At 39.8% G+C, this 21,582-nt stretch overlaps 1 protein-coding gene across 3 annotated transcripts in view; it reads left to right on the top strand.

Annotated features, from left to right (window-relative positions):
* The window catches only part of Ago3 (argonaute RISC catalytic component 3), an 84,849-nt gene that overhangs the window by 15,540 nt on the left and 47,727 nt on the right, over nucleotides 1–21,582 (top strand). For 2 of the 3 annotated variants that reach the window (XR_015619743.1, NM_001271193.1), the window contains 3 exon segments: nucleotides 5,279–5,399; nucleotides 7,254–7,462; nucleotides 8,355–8,491. Coding sequence is in view for 1 of the 3 variants with exons in the window: in NM_001271193.1 (NP_001258122.1) it covers nucleotides 5,279–5,399; nucleotides 7,254–7,462; nucleotides 8,355–8,491 (467 nt within the window). In the remaining 2 variants the exon portion in view is untranslated. 3 annotated transcript variants of the gene reach the window in all.

Genomic DNA, 21,582 nt, shown 5'->3' with positions numbered 1-21,582 from the left:
TCATACCTACTTTAATATGGGTTCTTAAATGCTTTAACCTCCCTTCTAGCCCACCACCCTCCAGAGGTAGTGGGAAAAAAAGACTATAAGGGGAAGTGAATCTGTTTAGAAATTGTTCTTTGGAGCAAATCCAATCTTAGTGGTCAGGAAATCAGTAGCTCAGTTCACAGGGTTCAGCAGCGGCAGCTCGATCATCTGCGGGTACTTCACAAATATCCCAGCCGTCCAGTTCAGTAGTGTCAGGATGGCAGACTCGAATCATCAGCAGTGACACAACCTACCAGAAACACCAAGGCCTCAGCCAAATCCACACAAGTCAGCAGGATCAGTTGGGCCAGGAGAGGTTCTTTGCCATGCCTCTCAATGAAGCTAAGGCACACAACCAAGAAGCGATGCTAAGCTAGTTAGACAAGGCTAATCGCAGTCCATTGAGTCCTATTTTACTCCCTTCAAACGTCACATGTCCTCATTGGGTCTTGCCTCCTCACGAGTCTGTATCTTAGCAAAAGTCTACATCAATCTGTATTGGCTGACATCACTCTGCCAATCAGCCTGAGTCTGAGGAAGCAGCAAGGAGCCGCCAGAACACCACCAGAAGTTTTTTTGGTGCATTTCTCTCTATGGAGTCACAACCAACAGAGCTCAGCTGTGCAATTTTAGATGAACTACTACATGTGTGTTGTTAGCAAAGACTCTTTCATCATGTGTCCTTTCACGTGCTTGCTTTAGCAGAACATCCTTTCGCCTGTGTTTGCCCCAGCAAAGCACCGTCCAGTACAACTGACTTTCCAAAGAAACCATAATTTCCACTTCAAAAATGTTATGTATTTTGGCTACATAGTTTCACATCTTATAAAGCTAAGAAAGTGTTTTAATGATATACACAAATATTTTGCTAAAAATTCCCCATTGGAATAAAAAGAGTCAAGAGACTCTATCCCCACCCTCTCCACGTCTATTGTTATAATAGAAAACAGATATTCCATAACCATGCTATACTGAGACTCAGCTAATAGTACCTGATGACTGCTAGAGTTCCTTCTTGGTATTGAACTTGTTTGAAAGTTACATGTGTCGGCTCACACTTGTAATCCAGCATTTAGGAGGAAGGTTGAAGTAGGTGGCTTGGTATGAATTTGATGCCAGCTTTAGCCTATAGAGTGGTAACTTGTTATTTATAAAAGAAAAAGAAAGAACAGTTTACTAAATTTGATGATAATGCATTGTGGCATATCCATTTATCATTTGAAAAACCTCTGTTATACTTGAAACATTTGTGAGGGCCTATGGGAGTGCTCAAAGTATTTGTTTTGCAAGCATGAGGACCCTTAGGTCATTCATCCACACTCATGCACACACATGTGCACATGCACACACCCATACACACTTGCACACCCCACACACATATACACATACATACAAATTCTTACAATTTAAATAAATTCTAACTGATAAGCATGATTTCTTTTGTATTTTTGCTTTTGCATAATTGTAATTTTAACATTTTAATATTTCATTGACTTAGGATTTCTGTTGCTGTGATGAAACGCCATGACCAAAACAAATTGTGGGGGGGAAAGGATTTATTTGGCTTACACTTCCATATTCTGTTCATCATCAAAGGAAGTCATGGCAGAGACTTGAACAGGGCAGGAACCTAAAGGCAGGAGCTGATGCAGAGACCCTGGAGGAGTGCTGCATGCTCTTCATGGCTTGTTCAGCCCCATTTCTTCTATAACCCAGGACCACCAGCCCAGGGATAGCACCAGTCACAGCGGGATGGGTCCTCCATCATCAATCACTAAGAAAATGCCTTACAGGCTTTCTTTTTTTTTTTTTTTTGGTTCTTTTTTTCGGAGCTGGGGACCGAACCCAGGGCCTTGCGCTTCCTAGGTAAGCGCTCTAACCACTGAGCTAAATCCCCAGCCCCACGGGCTTTCTTATAGCCTGCACTTACAGGGGCATTTCCTTACATGAGGTTCCCTCTTAGATGACTTTAGCTTGTCAAGGTGACATAGAACTAGCCACCACAATTAAGGATTTTCATTGAGGCATTTGCATATATGTATATCTCTTGGCTTTATGTCTATGAGTGTTTCACATGAATGTTTGTGTGCCCTTTGTGTGCCTATGGACAGTTGTGAGCTGCCATATGGGTGCTAAAAACTGAACCCCGGTTCTCCGTAAGAACAGCAAATGCTTCCTGCACTGTCTCCAGCTCCATGTGTATCTTGCACATAGCCATAGCATTCCTCAACTTTGCTTCCTATACTGAATGCCTTCTTTATGTTGTCTCATTCCCTGGCCTACTATTGCTATCAGGGCATATACTTTTCTTTTTTAATTCTAGCTTCCAAATAGGAAGGTAAAATATGTAGCACTTGTACATCTGTGTCTGCCTCATTCCTTTAGTATATGACTGGTTTCATTAAATTTCCTCCAGTCGACAGGATTTTGTTTTTCTTCCAAGCTGAGAAATAACATTTATGTATACATATGTATGTATATGCAGAGATTTAAAAAAATCTAAATGCTTCTAGTTCTAAGTATTTCAGATAAGGAATACGCAGTCTGTATTGATGTAGTGTTTCTTGAACAGCATCTCAAAAGTATGAAGCCACAGGTGAAAAAAATCGATTAATTCAGTAATATAAATTATGGATTCAGTTAAGTAGGTATGTAGTCGGTGTTAAAACAGTTGTGGGCAAAGGTGTTTATAGTGACTAATCCTGACTGCGAATTACTATCTAGAATATAAATAGGATGTCTTCAGTTCAACAGGAAGAATGTAGAACTCCAGTGGGTGCAAAGGGAACAAACAGGGCATTTGCAGAAGAGTAGTAACACATCCGGATGTTCAAATTACTTAATAGTGAGTGAGAGCTAAATTTAAAGAGGTTTTAAGTTATGCCTATCAGGCTAGTAAATATTAGATAGCAAAATATTGATGGAGACAAATAAAATAGAACATCAAAGGGTGTAGATGATTAGAACCATTTAGGAGAGCAATTCATTGTTCATAGTAGTTCCTTGATAAAGTTCACTTAGACCTACACTCCTTCTGGGTACATATCCAGAGGTGAATTCTTACATCAGCTCATAAGGCTGCCTGTATGGAAAGGATGCACTGCAACTGTGTTTTCTTTACGGCTGTCAGTCTGTTAGATGAGTAAAGTCTACTTGATGGGAGAGCGATTAAGTACTGTAGACTATGTTGTATCAGTCACAATTGAATCAAGTCAGTTTATAATCATTTACACCTGCTTTTCACAGAGGAAGCCTTTGAAAATAATTGTGAAAAATAACTATTAAAATAGTGACTGATCTTTCCACAGCAGTGTGACACATAGAAGGTCACATAAGAACACATAGGAGTGCACGGCCTATCAAACACATCAGAAGGGATTACTTAGGAGAATGGGCACAGGAAATGGAGCTGGCAGGGGGGACGGCAGTTACCTCAAGGGCTTCTATGGGTCAAGAGCTGACAAGGATGATGGACTTGGCTCTTTTATTTTTCTTTCTCTGTAGACCAGGCTGGCCTGGAACTCAGAGATCCACCTGCCCCTGATGCATGGGCCACCACACCCAACCCTAGCACAGGCTTCTGTATTTTAGGAATAAAAGTGTAGCATCGGGGTTTATTTAGCAGTGATATCTTTTAAGTAGAATTGGAGGAGAAAAAAAAAAGAACGAAAAAATTAAAGACATTAAAAACAAAAAGAGTAAGTAATTCAACTGCTAGAACTAAAGTCTTAACTTAAGGTGGTGGCAGTCCAGATAGGAAAGTTACCAATGCTGTGGAGAGGTGGGTCATCAAGTCGTCAGGTAAGGAGCAGTTTCAAACTGAGGAGAATGGAGGCACCGTTAATTAAATACAGCCAGATTTCACTGAGGAGTAAAGTTGTTCAATTCAGCTTTACATGTCTTTTTCTCAGTTTTGGAAGGTCACTGAACCAGATCTATTGTCCACTACTAGAAAATTTATTAAGGAACCACTATGTGCTATATATCAAAGCAGGATGTCTTTATCTCTGAGATATTTTGGCCCCACTATTCTAATACCCTCTACCATTTTGGTGAGTGGTTTGGACCACTCAGTTCTAATACATGAGATCTGTATGATGTATTTGATGGTGATATATATTTATTGGACTTTGTAATAATGGCCACAAAAGGAAACTTTAAACAGCAGAGTCTTTAAAATTTGTTGAACCCCAAGGTTGAGGAATCAAATCTTTGGTGTCACATTACACATGAAAGACATGATATTGATTTAAAACACTTTTCAGTAAAACACAAAATTTGAAAAACAGGGTGGGAAATAGAGAATTTTTTGGTTCTGTGTAGAAAATTTTCCGGGGAATTAAGTCTGCTTGATTTCTTCTTTGTTCTAGAAAATTTTGATTTTCTTCTCTCCCTTTCCTCCCTACTTGTCTGGGCTAGATTTTAATCTTTTGATTCTACTCATCCCAGTACTGGATAAGTGTACTCTCATTGTGATGTATTGTGATTGTGTAAAGAATTCTTCTCTAGACATAAATTGGCATAGATCCTTTTAGATATCTTTCACTGTCTTAAAGCATTTATGAGTAAAATAATATATCAGTTGTAGGTCCTTGGTATAATTCTCTATAGTCTATAATTTTTTAATGCCATTCCATGTTACTATATATTAGGATCAAAATGTTTGCTGAAGGAAACTAGAGTTTTCTCTTTGTGGTACTGGGGAGTGAGCACAGGGCCTTGTACATGCTAGCAAATGTTCTGCTGCTCAGCCCCATCCCTAGCCGGACATTCCACAGCCCCTCACTGACTGGGTGGTGTTGTAAGAGGGGACTATAGAGAATATACATAGATGTGTTCCCTGCTCTCATAAACTCACTGTAGGAATGGAGAATATAATTGTGACACAATAGACTGTTCTAAATAGAGATCTAATAAGATTTATTTTAGCACTGTGCAAACATCTTTTTGAGAAAGAAAGGAAAATAGTTGGGGAGTGCTTAGAAAAGATGAAAGAGATTTTGAATTAAATTCTAATATTAGTTTTCTGATCAAGAGTATCCCAAAATGATTAATTTGTTGGACTCATTTTTTTTGGTCTGAGAATTATGATCATTCTTTGCCTGTAATCAGTCTTTTCTGCTACTTTAAGCTGTGGTCTGAAAGCAAATCTCGTTTGAGGTCATTAAACAGTTCCAGGAACTATTTCGGTTGGTGACTTTGTGTTTCATCTTGCAGAGGATTGTGTGAATGTGTTTTTTCCCTTTCTTAGAGAAGTAGTTGACTCAATGGTTCAGCATTTTAAAGTGACTATATTTGGAGACCGTAGACCAGTTTATGATGGAAAAAGAAGCCTTTACACAGCCAATCCACTTCCTGTGGCAACTACTGGGGTAAGCCGTGTTTCTTACTGTAAAGCTATCCTTGTGCTGTATCTCCTTTATTCTCTTTTAGATGTGTTTATTCTTATTTTATGTGATTTACTGATTCTTATTTTATATGCTGTTTTGCCTGCTAGTATGTCTATGCACCATGTTTGCACCATGCTGGAGGAGGCCAGAAAAGGACATCTGATCTCTTGTGATCAGAGTTATAGCCAGTCGTATGCAGCTATGTGGGTACTGGGAACCAAGCCTAGGGCCTCTGTAAGAACAAGTACTCTTAACCACTGAGCCATTCCCTAGATCTCCCTTTAAATTATTTTACTACCATTTAAAATTATAATCTGTGCTAATAGGATCATTTTTAGACTTCTGTTGAGATAATTGGAGGTTTACGAAAAAAGCTTCAAGAATAGTGCAGAACACTCATATACCCTTCACTCAGATTCACTAATGCCTTTAACATTCGCTGCATTGATTTAAACATCTTTTTTTTACTCTCTTTTGCTCTTTCATTATTGCTTAATATATTGATATAAAGAAACACGTATATACTTACTTACCTTTTCCTAATCCATTCACACTTGGGTTGCATACATTATGCCCATTAATAATACTTTAATATGTATTATTCCCTAACAATACGGATAAAAGCTATACTATATTTACCAACTTAATTAAATTTAATATTGACATAAGACTTTTTAAATTGATAATCCATATACTAACATTGCCCATTGTTTTTTTTTTGTTTTTTGGGTTTTTTTTTTTGGTTCTTTTTTTTGGAGCTGGGGACCGAACCCAGGGCCTTGCGCTTCCTAGGTAAGCGCTCTACCACTGAGCTAAATCCCCAGCCCCACATTGCCCATTGTTTAATTATGTTCTTTAGGGTCTTCCCCTCCTCTGAGAAAGAATCCAGTCCAGGATCATGCTAACAGGGTCATGTCTTAGGTCTTTATTATGGAACAATTCTCCAGCCTTTTTCTTTTCTTTTTAGTTTTTATGTAAGAAATAACCTATAAGGATATTATTCTTACATTTTTAGCAGTTGGTGATTTATGCTTGAAAGGATTATTGTTTTCTCCATTCATTTGATTCTGTTCATTTCAAATGCGTTTGTTGGGGTTTTGGTTTTTTTGTTTTTGTTTTTTGTTTTTTTTTCAATGTTGGCGTTTGTTTTCTTTTTTTTTTTTTTTGTCTTGGGTTTGTTTTTTTGTTTTTGCTTCCTGGAACTCACTCTGTAGACCAGGCTGGCCTTGAACTCACAGAGATCTGTCTGCCTCTGCACCTCGAGTGCTGAGATTAAAGCTGTGTGCCACCACCTCCCAGCTGCCTCTGTTTTCTGAGTGCTGGGATTACCAGCATGAGTCACCATAGCTGGCTCATCTGTGTTGATCTTGAATTTATGAATCAGGTGACTTTCCAGCCTCTCAGGTAGCTGAGCTGATACAAGAGTATTTAGAATTTTAGAATGTTCCCCAATGGCAAGACTCCACCCCAATACACTAGTGCCTTTCCTTTTATCCTTTCCAATCCACTCCCAGTTTCTTTGTTTCTGGTTCATGCTTCCTTCTCGTGTTTCTTCTTTGCAAAGGAAGCAGAGTCATGATTATTTTCTCATTTTACCAAAAGCTTTTGTCCTTCACAGTCTTTCATACTTGGGTTGTTCATTTAATAATATGGCTGAGAAATGATCAAATAACACTTCCAAAGAGTTCTTCATTCTTTCTTTGCCAAAATGTTAATATTTTTAAGTAGTTTCCAGTGATTTAGAATGATGAATGTAACTACCACGAATAAACTATGTATTTAAATTTACATTTATCTCTTTCAATGTTTTATACTTGGGTCTCATGACATTAACAGGTAGATTTAGATGTTACTTTACCTGGGGAAGGTGGAAAAGATCGCCCTTTCAAGGTGTCAGTGAAGTTTGTGTCCAGAGTCAGTTGGCACCTACTACATGAAGTTCTGACTGGTCGGACTTTGCCTGAGCCACTGGAATTAGACAAGCCAATCAGCACTAACCCGGTCCATGCCGTTGATGTGGTGCTCCGACATCTGCCCTCTATGAAGTAGGTGGTGCTGGCCCTTTTTCCTCTTTATATCTTTAATAAGAAGGGTTTCTTCCTAAGAGAGTAGTACATGCCTTCCTTGGTTATCCTTCATGTGTTGTATGTTTTTCATTATTTGATTTGTACAACAGTATCATGTAAAATATCCATTAGTTTAGCTAATCTAATGAATTATTTTACAGAGAAATTTCTAGCCTTTTTTCTTAGGACCTATAAGTCTTAAATAATTGGCATTTTCAGATATACTATGAACTTGAGTCACCTGTTTTAAAAGTAATTTCATATTTTATATAATAGTATCAGATTGTGTTGAAATTGCTGCTCTTGGGCTGGTGATAGGGGACAGGGAGGGTGGAGCATTTGCCCAGCACACTTGAGCTCCTGCATGGGCAAAGGGGGGAGAGAAGTACTATTTTTAAAATCACACTAGAATTTCATATTTCTGGATTTAAATATGTCAAATGTATATCTTTGAACATATTTATAGAAATAACTTGCTCTCTAACATTTTAAAGTTGCAATATTCTTATACTTTGGTAAAAACAAGTTTTTAAGGAATAAGTGAGATAGCAAACGCCTTTAATCCCAGCGCTTGGTAAGCAGAAGCAAGCAGATCTCTGAGTTAGAGATCAGCCTGGTTTACATTGTGAGTTCCAGGCTGTGGAGGACTACACAGTGAAACTTTATCTAAAAAAAAAAATAGTAAAATACATTTATATTGCTTTGTAAACTAACAGATTCTTAAAATAAGACAAAAATCAGAGAAGGCTGCCATTGAATTTCTTCACTTAGAATAGCTTTTTGCTTTCATTGCGTATTTATAATTATAATTCTCATTATAATAAATTCACTGTCTTTGCCTTAGTGTAAGCATACCATTTTAATTTTGTAGATATACGCCTGTGGGGCGCTCCTTTTTCTCAGCCCCAGAAGGATACGACCACCCTCTTGGAGGGGGCAGGGAAGTATGGTTTGGATTCCATCAATCTGTTCGGCCTGCCATGTGGAAAATGATGCTCAATATTGATGGTAAGGGAACTAAAGCCATCTTCCGAATCGGGTAGTCGATTTCTATATGGCATGTATGTGCGGTTTTGTGTATACAGTTCTATGTACTGGTATCTTAACATAATACTTGGATGGAGATATATATATATATATATATATATATATATATATATATATATATATATATATATATACATGTATACATGAATGACAACCTAATAAGACCTTATTTTTATATCTCATCTGTAAATCCTTCATACAGAACCTGGGTGAGAATGCTATTAAATCTGAAACAGGCACACAAAAATGTGTAAAAGCCCTGATGTGATCATTTGAAAATTTTATCTTACAAATAATTGACTTTTGTTCTCTTTATTCTTAAGTCAGCCTTTCATTATAAAATTTATATCCTTAAAAGAAAAGTGTTGATTTTAGGGACGTAGCCAGGTATCCTGTTGTACTAATATGTTGCTAATCTCATTCTTTTTTTTTGAGCTGGGGACCGAACCCAGGGCCTTGCGCTTCCTAGGCAAGCGCTCTACCACTGAGCTAAATCCCCAACCGCTAATCTCATTCTTATCTTTAGGTGCTTTCCTACAGACATTTTCAAGCCTATATATAAGTACAGAGACTAATATGGCAAACTGTCATATGTATGTAATCATTATTCATTTTGTTAGAATTTTTCTACCTTTGCTTTTTTTTTCTCTGCAAATATTTTAAGTCATATTCTACATACATCTCTGAAAATTGTTTCTTTTTTTTAAAAACTTTTTATTACTTTTATTTTTTTATAGTCCAGTCATTACCCCACTCCCAGTCTGCCCTCCCACAGTTCCTCACCCCATTCCTCCTACACCCTGTCTCCAGGAGGATGTCATGTCCCCCACCCCCCCTGCAGCCCCCTCCAGGCTTACCCACTCCCTGGGGCCTCGAGTCTCTCCAGGGTTAGGGGCATTTACTCCCACTGAGGACAGACCAAGCTCTGTATATGTGTCTGAGGCCTTGGCCCAGCTTGTGTATGCTGCCTGATTGGTAGCCGGGTGTCTGAGAGAGCTCAGGGGTCGGGTTAGTTGAGACTGCTGGTTTTCATATGGGGTCACCCTCTTCCTCAGCTTCTTGCAGCCTTTCCCTAATTCAACCACAGGGGTCCCCAACTTCAGTCCATTGGTTTGGTGTAAGTTTCTTCATTTGACTCGTTTCAGCTGCTTGTTGGGCCTCTCGGGGCAGCCACACTAAGCTTCTGCCTGTAAGCACACCATTGCTTCAGTAATAGTGTCAGACCTTGGAGCCTCACCTCAAGCTGGATCCCAATTTGAGCCTGTCACTGGACCTCTATTCCCTCAGGCTCTTCTCCATTTTTGTCCCTGCAGTTCTTTTAGACAGAAACAATGCTGGGTCAGAGTTTTTGACTGTGGGATGGTAACCCCATCCACTTGATGTCCTGTCTTTCTACTGAAGGTGGACTCCACAAGTTCCCTCTTCCCACTGTTGGGCATTTCATCTAAGGTCCCTCCTTTTGAGTCCTGAGAGTCTCTCACCTCTGAGGTCTCTGGTACTTTCTAGAGGATCCCCCCACTTCCCACCCCCAATTCCCACCCAAGGAGGTTGAATATTTCAGAAGCCCTGAGAGCCAGCAGAATCAAATTTCTTGATGGTCCCAAATATGTCTTTTTCTGTTTAGTTGATCTGAATCAGAATTAACAAGATTTGCACATCACTCTTTTTCCCCTACCCTTGTCTTTTCCTCTTTTTAAAATTTCATTGACTACCTACCAAACCTTCTCACAGAAACTGTATTGTAGAATATCCCCAGTTCATCTTTGTTTTCTTATGACTGGGTTTCTCTGTCCCCTGTATTTTCTATAAAATAAGTTATCCCTTAAAGTTTGATTCACCTGGGTAGAAGACATGAGTGTTTTATTCTGTCCTATTCGGAGGCACTACTGGGGGTCTAAATGGTAGTGCAAGGATGGACCCAGAGAAGGGCAGTGGGTGCAGGGGCCTCTCTTCATCAGCCCTCTCAGACTTGGCAGTTACTGATATATTCCCTGATCGTCGTTCCCAGGACGTGTATTTCACTAGAGATCACCAACTGGTGACTGTTCTCATTCTATTCTTCTTGATTCAGTGAATTCCAAGGCACAGTATCCAGTTGATAACTCACTGACGCTTCTCTTGCTTCCTAGCACAGCGATATGCTCAAGGTTCATCATGTTTCTTGCTTAGTATAAGAAATTAGCCATCCTTCCATGAATCCCTGGCTCTTTCCAGATTAACACAGAATTTCCCTCATTTTTTTCCTAGCAGTTTTGCCACCATAGAAATAATGAGAAACACTGTTTAACCAGTTCACTTTGTATGTGTAGTAGGGACATTTTTAATTACGTGCTATCTCCAAATATTATTTTACATATATTTAACGTTTGTATAAGATTACCAGATATGAAACTGATAGGTCAAAGGAAAATGTGTTTATCATTTTGAAGTGGGGCAATGATGTTGCACACCTATAATCCCAGCCCTCAGGAGGCAGAGGCCTGTGCATCTCTGAGTTGGAGGCCAGCCTGGTCTACAGAGTGAGTTCCAGGATAGCCAGGCTACACAGAGAAACCTTGTCCTGAAAAAAAAAAAATTAACATTTCCAGATGCCAGTTAAATTTGCTATTTTAAGTGGTTTTTGTTGTTGTTTTATTTGTCATATATTTTTGGAAACAGGTTCTTATGTGTGGCTTAGCCTAGCCTGAAACTCACTGTATGGTCCAAGCTGTCCTGTACTCCAGGCTCAGCCTCCTAGCTGTAGGATAATAGGCACGAATCACTTACTGTGCCTGCCTCAAAACAGTTTTTCACTAATATGAGGACCACTTATTCATTCATTTTTACTTTTACATTTATTGTTATTTTTAGGTACTAGGAATAGAGCCCAAGGCCTTGATTTGCCTGGCCATACACCTTAATAAACTGTTGGTTTGCATGTTTTGTTCTTTCTTTTTAAAATCTATTTTGAGAATTTCAGGAGTATATAGGATGTATTAGGACTGTATCTGCTCCTTACCTCCTACCTACAGTTCCCCTGATACTCTACCCCCAGCCCATCTTCATGCCTCTCTCTCTTTTTAAATAACTTACTGTTTTCAGTTAGTGCTGCCACTCTGTGTGCCCCAGTGAAAACCACTCTTCTTCCTCCAGCAGCCTTCAACGGCCAGTCATTCCTCCGTTCCTCAGCTAGGGGTAGGCCTTCGTGAGCCTTGTGACTGACTCGGTCTTGTATAAGTAACCACAGTTGCTGTAAGTGCATGGCCATGCGAGGCCCAGATCTGCATTTCACACCACTCTCCCCTCCAGCTTTTACTGTTCCCTCTACCCTCTCCCGTGACCTCCCGAGCTGCTGTGTTCTGAGGTCCCTTTCAGCGCTGAGCACTCTGCACTTAGTCTCAGCACCTAGACCAGTTATGTGTCTTGCATTAGCCGCTGCCAAGCGCGGAAAGAAGCTTTAGTGATCGAGGTTTATAATTAAACTGTTATTGTCTTTTGATCTTTGGAATAAGGGGTGGTTATTTTGTTTTCGTTGATTTCTGTTTTCACACTCAGAAGTTTGCTTGTCGGCATACATTATGACTTAGGTGATAATGTACTCTCATGCCTTCAAGACCATTCTTGTTTTATGATACAGTCTTTAGAAATGCTGTGTCTACACCCAGTATGTAAGAAGACGGGTTACTTTTACTAAGACCTCATTAACAATTAAATTAGAACAAATTGGCTTCTATAAGGTGTTTAGTCTAGCCTTCAATCAAAAACACACTATATACTTGTATTTTGTTGCTTCAAAAAAGTTTTAAAGCTTTTGTCACATACAGCTTACTTACTCTCTCTTGGTATTCCTGTGTGTTTCCTGCATTTTGTTGGTATTAAATGGGTTTGACATTTAATGGTGTTTGTTTAATATTTAATATAACTGGTTCTTTTTTTTTTTTTTTTTCCAGAGCTGGGGACCGAACCCAGGACCTTGTGCTTGCTAGGCAAGCGCTCTACCACTGAGCTAAATCCCCATCCCCTATAACTGGTTCTTAACATTGGCTCTTAAGGCTTTTAACTTCTATTTGTAACTGTTTAGTCTTTCTGCCTTATTAATGGAATCCCATACTTTGAATAATTTTTTCAAGTGATTTTCGTGACTTTTCTCTGTTACAGTCATGTGGTCTCCACATGGTCATGGATTCACCTTTATTTTTTCTTGTCAGATTACACTGACTCGCTTAGACACCATAGCAGCGAAGAGCAATGGTTATCCTCTGTTTTCTTCACTTTAGGAGAAATGTTCCAGTGTCTCTCTCATAAACATTATGCACATTTGCCTGTTTTTATTATTGTTAGGAGCATTTGTTCTATTCCTGTCCTATTTTCATAAATACTTCAATCAGAATGTACGGAAGGGGTGGGAGAGATGGCGCCTTTCTAAGGTCGTTCCTTTGTTCTTCAGCGCACTGTTCTTCATGTCCAGCCGTCTTGTTGGGCGCCTCAAAGGGAGCCCAGAGCCTCTCAGGCACCTGTGGCCCATGCACGCATGTACACACACACACACACACACACACACACACCCCATATGTGTTCGATTTTGCTGTGTGTCTCTTGAGTGTATATGAAGCAGCTGATAACAGTTCTTTTGTACAAACATTAAAACATTCCTAGCTTCTTTTAATGAAACTGAATTCCGTTTAGTAATGCTTTACTTTTTTTAGCAGGAGGTTTTTGGTTTTTTTGGTTTTTTTTGTTTTGTTTTGTTTTGTTTTTTTTTTTGTCTTGTTTTTTTCTGGAGCTGAGGACCGAACCCTGAGCCTTGCGCTTGCTAGGCAAGAGCTCTACCACTGAGCTAAATCTCAACCCCAATGCTTTACTTTTTTAACTGAAATGTCCAGGTACGATTTGCGTGGCTTTTCTTTCTACAAAAGCCTTTTTCATTTTTGATATTAACATTATATTTCATTTGAAGCTTTTGAATGTTTTCCATTTTCTAAAGTCTGCAACAATTTTAAAGCAGTATTGAAATCATCAGCCCTTACTGGGTGTCGTAGAGTCAGTCGCCTGAAAAACTTTGTGACCCGGTTTGTTTTGTTTCCGTTGGTTTGGTGGGTGGCTCTTCCTCTATTTACTAAGTCAGTATTTGTGGGCCTGAGAGGAGGCTTAACAGCTAAGAGCATTATTTCCTCTTCCCGAGGACTCAGGTTCGATGCCTGGCACCCATCTGGCAGTGTACAACTGTTAGGTCCAGGGGATCCGGCACACTCACACAAACACGCAGGCAGAACATAATTGCACATAGAATAAAAATAAATAAATCAGTTTTAAAATTTAATAAATTAATTAAATAATCAATATTCAGACTATCCCTGATTACTTTCATAAGTCACATTTATTTACAATAAATTTTTTATTTTATCCATGTTTTATTTAATGTATTGAATTTTATAAAACAGTTTTTACTATTTCAAACTTTCTCTATTTCTGTGGTTTCCCCTATTTTTTACTTTTGTATATGTGCTTTTCCCTTTTTTCCTCTTTGTTACTGGCCAGTAGCTTAGTGAACTGATTTTTTAAAGTTATTTTTCACCTACATTTATGCTCCACTGGTGTGTGCGGTGCCCTTGGAGATCAGGAGGTGGTGTCAGATCTGGAGTGACAGATGCGTCTGAGCCTCCATGTCGGTGCTGGGATTCAAGCCTGAGACCTGCGAAAGCTTCCAGTCCACTTCACCGCTGAGCCATCTTTCTCAACCCCTGATTTTTTTTCTCCCCAGCAGAAGAACTAATACTAGTTTATTTATTCTAGTTCTAGCTTTGCTCTCTATAATTTTTCTTTCATCTTATAAGGTTTTTCTTCTTTGATTAACTAAATTAAAGTTGTTTTCCTACCTTTTTAAACTACTTAGTAACTTCTATTTTTTTCCTCATTAAGAAAAAGTCAAAAGTGAGTTTTCTTCTGATCCTTGAACTTCACTGCACAGCTTCTGAGCTGGGCTTTCATTACATGGTTTTCTAGGAGCTGCAACCTCCATTTGTAGTACACCTCTAGCCCATACTTCTCCAATTATTTATTTATTTTTATTCACTTTGCCCAATCATAGCCTTCCTCCTTCTTCTCCTCCCAGTCCTGCCCTTAAAAATTCCTCCCATTAGTACCACCCCACGCTGGGACATCTAGTCACTGCAATAGTAGGCACATCCTCTCTTGTTGAGGCCCAACCAGGCAGTCCAGGTAGGGAAAGGGGATCCAATGGCAGGCAAGAGAATCAGAGATAGTCCCCACTCCAATTGTTAGGGAACCCACATGAAAATGAAACTGCACATCGGCTACAAATGTGCAGGGGCCTAGGTCTAGCCCCTGAATGCTCTCTGGTTGGTGGTTCAGTCTCTGTTGGCCCCACTGGGCCCAGTTGACTCTGTAGGTCTTCTTGACTCCTCTGGCTCTCTACCCCTTACTCTTCTACAGGACTCCCCAAGCTCTGTGTGATGTTTGGCTGTTCATCTCTCATCTGTTTCCTCCACTCCTGGATGGAGTCTCTCAGACAGTTATGCTAGGCTCCTGTCTGCAAGCATAGCAAAAGTATGATCAGTAGTGTCATGGGCTGGCTCGCTCACATGGGATGGGTCTCAGTTGGGACAGTCACTGGTTCACTGTCCCCTCAGTCTGCTCCATCTTTGTCCCTGTGCATCCTACAGGCAGGACACATTTTGGGTTGAAGGTTTTGTGGGTGGGCTGATGTCCCCTCCTTCCACTGGAAGTCCTGCCTGGCTATCAGAGGTGACCACTCCCGTCTCTATATCCCGTTCTAATAGGAATCTCAACTAGCGAGTCCCGAAGAGACTCCATACCTTCCTCGCTAGTCCATATTGTTAAAGAGACTTTAAATTTTTTATTAATGTTTTTATGTCTTAAATTTTAAGATAAGTTCTGTTTTCTCATTTTGTTATAAATTTCTAGTTTCAGTAAGTTGTTAATCAGAGAGTGTAGGAAGTCTCTTTTGTTGTTGTTTTGAAGTTTTAAGAATCAATCCTCTGGGGTTGGGGATTTAGCTCAGTGGTAGAGCGCTTACCTAGGAAGCGCAAGGCCCTGGGTTCGGTCCCCAGCTCCGAAAAAAAAAGAAAAGGAAAAAAAAAAAAGAATCAATCCTCTGGTTTGGTTTGGTTTGGTGGGTTTTTGTTTGGTAGGATGGTTGGGTTTTGGTTTTTTGAGACAGGGCTTTCTCTGTCTGTCCTAGAAATGACTTTGTAGGGCTGGAGAGATGGCTCAGCGGTTAAGAGTACCCGACTGCTCTTCCAGAGGTCATGAGTTCAATTCCCAGCAACCACATGGTGGCTCACAACCATCTGTAAAGAGATCCGATGCCCTCTTCTGGTGTATCTGAAGACAGCTACAGTGTACTTATATATAATAAATAAATAAATCTTTAAAAAAAGAAATGACTTTGTAGACGGGACTGGCCTTAAACTCACAGACACACCTGACTCTCCCCCCACACACCCCCACCAGCGCTAGGATCACAGGTGTGCGCCATCACAGTCCCGCTGTGTTTATCTTATATCCAATAATTTCTGCTTTCTAAATGTTATGGTTATTGATTAATGTGGCTTTCTTTTTATATCTTTTGGGCAAGTTTGACATTCTTTTATGATTAAAGGATTACAATGCAAGCAAGAAGTTAGAAAAAGATTTTTTTTTAAATGAGTATGAATGTTTTACCTCCAAGAATGTCTATGCATAATGTGCATGGCTGGTACGCAGAGGGCCAGAAGAAGGCATCAGATTCCATGGTACTAGATTTCTGGTAGCCACCACGTGGCTGCTGGAAATTGAACCGGGCTCCTCTGGAAGAGGAGTTAGCTTTCCTAACTGCTGAGCCATCTCTCCAGCCCCATAGGTACATCCTGATATGTTATACAGCGCTTTTACTCTATAGGTCAGCGGTGCTTGTTTTGTTTTGCTCGTTGTTTTTTCTGTTTAATAGATGAACTAAGCCAGATAAATAAGGTCTTGACTTAGCAGATTGTGTCATTCTCCACCCCTATCCCCCACTGCTTTTTCGATTTTTAAAGGGTGTGCATTTTGTGGTTTGTTTGTTTGGGGTTTTTGTTTATTTTTGAAACAGGGTTTTACGTAACTCTCATGTCCAATCTTCAGGTGCTATAATTAATGAGAGGGCAAAGTGCTCTTAAAGTGGTAGTTGCAATACTAGAAAGGCCATTTCCTCCTCCTTCTTCCTTCTGTGTGTGTGTGTGTGTGTGTTTTTTTTTTTTTTTAATTTGTTGTTATTTGTTTTTGAGATAGGGAATGGATTTTTACCATTTTGCCTGGCTGGCTTGGAACTTGCTAAGTTTCCCTTGAACTCACAAAAATCTCCCTTCCTCTGTCTCCTTCTACTGTGTGGGTCCTGGAGATAGAACTCAGGTCATTGGGCTTGGCGGTAAGCACCTCTGCCTGCTTGGCCATCTCACCAGCCCTATTCCTTGAGTCCTAGATCCTGCCCTAGTTTCATTAAGATCTTTTTAGTGGGTCCCGGTAGTGCATGCCTTTAGTCCTAGCACTGTGGAGGCGGGACAGGCAGAGCCACATAGGGAGTTCCAGGCCAGCCAAGGCTACATGGTGCGATCCTATCTCACAGAAAAACAACAAAAATTCAACAATGAGAAGACAGAGAGAAAATTAATATAGTTTTCCCCCTAAGGACTTTGCTGTTTTAAAGTAATTTTCGGGCTGGAGACATGGCTCAGTGGTTAAGAGCACTGACTGCTCTTCCAGAGGACCTGAGCGTTCAATTCCCAGCAACCACATGGTGGCTCACAATCATCTGTAATGGGATCCGATGCCCTCTTCTGGTGTATCTGAAGACAGCTAGTGTGTACTCAAATAAATAAAAAATAAAAAAATAAAATAAATAAATTTTCACCGATTTCGTCATATGCTTTGCCATTTTTCAGGTATGATGCACCGCTTTGCTTCTTGTATTTTTTGTGTGAAGGCAGAGTCTCACTGTATAGTATGGCTCAAGTTGGTTTCAAACTTTCCATCCTCCTGCCTCCACCTTTCAGGTGTCAAGTGCCAGGATTATAAGATGTGCCTCTTCTGTTTTTATGTACTGTCTCTGTGTGGATGCTTACTTTCTGTCTGTAGCTTAACTTTGAATGAGATGTATTCTCTGAAGCTCCTGGTAGAAGACGGTAGGAGGGTCATTAGTTGTACTTTAGTAGCAAGATAATTTCCTGGCTTTCTCTGCTTGAGGACTCCATCCAGAAGAGTGGGTAGCCTCACCCCGTCTCCCCTGCTTTCCAGTACTTTCAGTGATGTAAGTGCTGACTCCATTGAGGGTGCCTCTGCTTTGCCATTAGTTTATAGCTTTCCTGCACAGTTCAGATTAAGAAATTACAGAGCAATCATAACTGGATCATTTGTAGAAAGGTAGTCTTTCTGGGACTATCTAAGCTACTCTCGATATACCCTGATGACATGTTTATACATCCTTTCTCTTTTTCTATCTGAGAGTCCCCTACTCCATTTCAGTTCCAGACGTGACTTTTAAGATAGGACACTTCCTTTTTGAAAGTGAAATGTGATGTTTCCCCATAGATTTCCTTATACTTATTGACATTCTCCAGCGTTCAGATATGAGTTCTTGTATAGATTTTGCAAGCCTGAATAATCAGGGCCATATTTACTTACAATGTGGCATTTTCTGGGGGGTGGGGGGGAGGTTAATTGCTCAATCTTAGTACTTTTCTTGTTGATATGTATAGTATCTTGGAAAAAGATGAAGAAATTGGGACTAAATTGCTGTTTTGTTTCTACCAAAACTTAAAAGGTTAGCTTTCAAAATTAATAAAGGATTTCTAAATAACCCATTGGTCAAAGAAGTCACAAAGGAAATTTGAATTTTGAACAAAACGGTAGTTAATAATATATATCAAAACGGGTATGATTGATTTAAGCAATGCTTAGAAAAATTTAAAACTTTAATGACCCACTAGAACAGAAGAGAAGCATCAGTAACCTGAGCATTTATCTAAAACTGTTAGAAAATTAAACGCAAAGAAACTAGAAGGAAATAAGAAATAAAAACAGGAGATAATGAACTAAAACGGAAATTTAGTCAGTAGGGAGGCATCACGGGTTCTTAAGAAAGGTAGTGACATGATCGTGTTTGTTTTCCAGAAAGAGACCTCTGGCAGCAGTTTGGAGAATAGATAGAGGAAAAAGGCTAATCTGAGAAGCCAGTAAGGGCTTCTCAATCACTAGTTCAGGTAAGAGACGGTGACGGCCTAATGTGGGATGGAGAGGAAGGATATATTCCAAGGATTAAGCTGGAAAAGAAAGCAGGCTTAAGTCCCGTTCCCAGAAAAGCAAAATCTTTGGGTATGGCTACCAGCACATGGAACTGATTAGAAATAAATAGACTAGAAACTACAAAGTTTTTAAAGAAGTTATACTTGCAAATAAACTATAAGTCTGTTGCTATATCAAGAGGAGATACATAGAGATTTGTCTGTACAATTGTAGTAATCTGAAACCCTTAGAGAAGGTGACAAGGACAGACGTCTTAGACATAATCTAAGAGTTGTCTGTAGATGCAATTTCTTCTTTCCTTCTCCCTTGGGAAGCCTCAGCCTTGATTTTTAGGCCTTTCAACCAACCGAATCAGGCTTGTCCACGTTATATCTAATAACAATGTCCCTTATGTTCAGTCAGCTGATTATGAGCTTTTATCACATCTATAAAAATAAGTCTGAGTTACATATCTGTCTTACATATTCCCACAGCACAGTCACCTCCCCTGTAATGCATGTACTACCCTGAGATCATTGTTCTGTGTCTCCTGTAAAGTGGACACACAGAGTACTGTTACTCTCCAGGGGACTCTCACTGCCTAGCAGAACTAGCAGGAAACAAGGAATGAACACATCTGTGAGTGTGGAGAAGGAAAGTCCAAATGAGCTTGAAAACCCAGAAATATTTACAGGACAGTGATATCCAAGCTGAGTATACAATAGGAAAGAGACAGGTAGTTTAGATTAAAAAGCAGATACCCAAGAATAAACTTTCTGAAGTTTGTAAAATACAATATTTAACCAAAAGACATGAAGCAATGCTTCAAAACAAAACAGAAACAAATGATGTAATATTTATTTAGAAATCCTAAGATGTCAGTTATCCAGAAAATCAATCTGTAAATACAGTACTAAAATAAAATCCAAGTGGATCTGTTATGATACTTTATAAGTGTGTTTGGGTTGTCGTTTGTTTTGGAAACAGGCTTTTTTTTTTTTTTTTCGGAGCTGGGGACTGAACCCAGGGCCTTGCGGTTGCTAGGCAAGCGCTCTACCACTGAGCTAAATCCCCAACCCCAAGAAACAGGCTTTTATTATGTAGCCCAGACTGTCCCAGACTCTCTACATAGACCAGAGTGGCCTCTGCCTTCCAAGTGCTGGGATTAAAGGGTTGTACTATCACATCCAGATCAATAAGCCTGTGTCTGTGTGGAAGGACAAAAGACCACGAGAAACCAATACAGTTTTAAAGAAAAAGGAATGGCCCTGTTTATTATGAAACTGTAGCATTTTTAACACAGTGCCGCAAATGTAGAGGTAGGCAGATTTGTCAAGAGAACCGAGAAACAAGGCAGCTGTATATTTATGGAAATTTGTAAATATCTTAGGTGGCATTTCAAGTTAGTGGAGAAGAAGTAAAATAGTAAGTTGTCTCACATCTTAAAAAACTTATTTCTGTGTGAATTATAATCCTAAATTTGAAAGGCAAAATGTGAAATTATTTAAGCAAAATGAAAGAGTCCTAAGTCTGAACAAAATACAGAATGTAACCTAGAAAGGAAAAATCCTAGAGACAGAAGACTCAATAAAGTGCCTTCCACACATGCGTAAGAACCTGAATTTAGATCTCCAGCATCCAAGTTTTAAAATGTCAGGTGTGGTGGCGTGTACCTGGAATCCCATTGTGTTTGGTTGGTTGGTTGGTTTGGCTGATTGGTTTTTCAAGACAGGGTTTCTGTGTGTAGCCCTGGCTATGGTCAAACTCACTTTGTAGACTAGGCTGGCCTCTAACTCAGAAATTCTCCTGCCTCTGCCTCTTGAGTGCTGGGAATAGAGGTGCGTGCCACCAGTGCCCAGCATTTGTAATCCCATTGCTGGGGAGCCACGGAGGGGGGTTGAGCTTGCTAGCCGGGCACCCATTTGCCTCTTTTTAAATTAAAAATTTTTAAAAAATGTATGTATATGAGTGCTCAATTTGCATATATGCCTGCATGACAGAAGAGAACATGAGTTCCCATTGCAGATGTGAGCCACCATGCGTTTGCTGGGAATTGAACCCAGGACATTTGGAGGAGCAACCAGTGCTCTTAACCATTGAGCCATCTCTCCAGCCCCTATTTGTCTTTCTATTCTCAATTTTGAGCTAGAGAAGTTTCTACTCTTTCTACTTTCTAGAAGTTTTCCTCAGTTTTCTCCCTTCGTTCACTTTTTAATCTCTATTTCATTAGCAGCACTTTTCTGCTTCCTGGACACTACATCTTAAGATAGCACTCTATCAGCCTCTTTGACCTCTCTGAGCACAATGGCTCAATCTGGATTCTTACGTTCCCCTTAAATTCCCCTTTGTTTGAGTTTTGTTTGTTTGTCTTGGTATCTGAACATGTCTCGGGGCTCAGTGGGAGTGTCTAAACACCCCAAATGGAAGTCCTGTGTGCACAAAGTCATCTCATCAACCTGCACCTTCATAATAGGGTGCATTCATCCCCTAGTTGAGGTTGGATATTGTAATCCTTAGGTCTCTTCAGAGTAGGTAAGATTAGCGAAAGATTGGCCTTCTTTGATCGCCAGCATTCTGAAAGCCAAGTTGGAGAATCTAGCCAGAGGAATTTCTGTGTCAGCTTTTGGTGTTGACACTCATTTAATCCCCTGTTGGTGGTACAGTCCTGTGCCTTCAGCTATGCTGGCATCCTCCTTCCAGGGAGCTTTTGTTTTGTTTTACCTTTTTCAGAGAATGAACTGCCACATAGAAACACAAGGGCAGCTGCCCATTAACGAGACCCAGACAGGGGCTGG

The sequence above is a fragment of the Rattus norvegicus genome, chromosome 5 (assembly GCF_021556685.1).
Source record: "Rattus norvegicus strain SHRSP/BbbUtx chromosome 5, alternate assembly SHRSP_T2T, whole genome shotgun sequence".
NCBI classification, from domain to species: Eukaryota; Metazoa; Chordata; class Mammalia; order Rodentia; family Muridae; genus Rattus; species Rattus norvegicus.
This window is presented reverse-complemented; position numbering and strand designations above follow the sequence as displayed.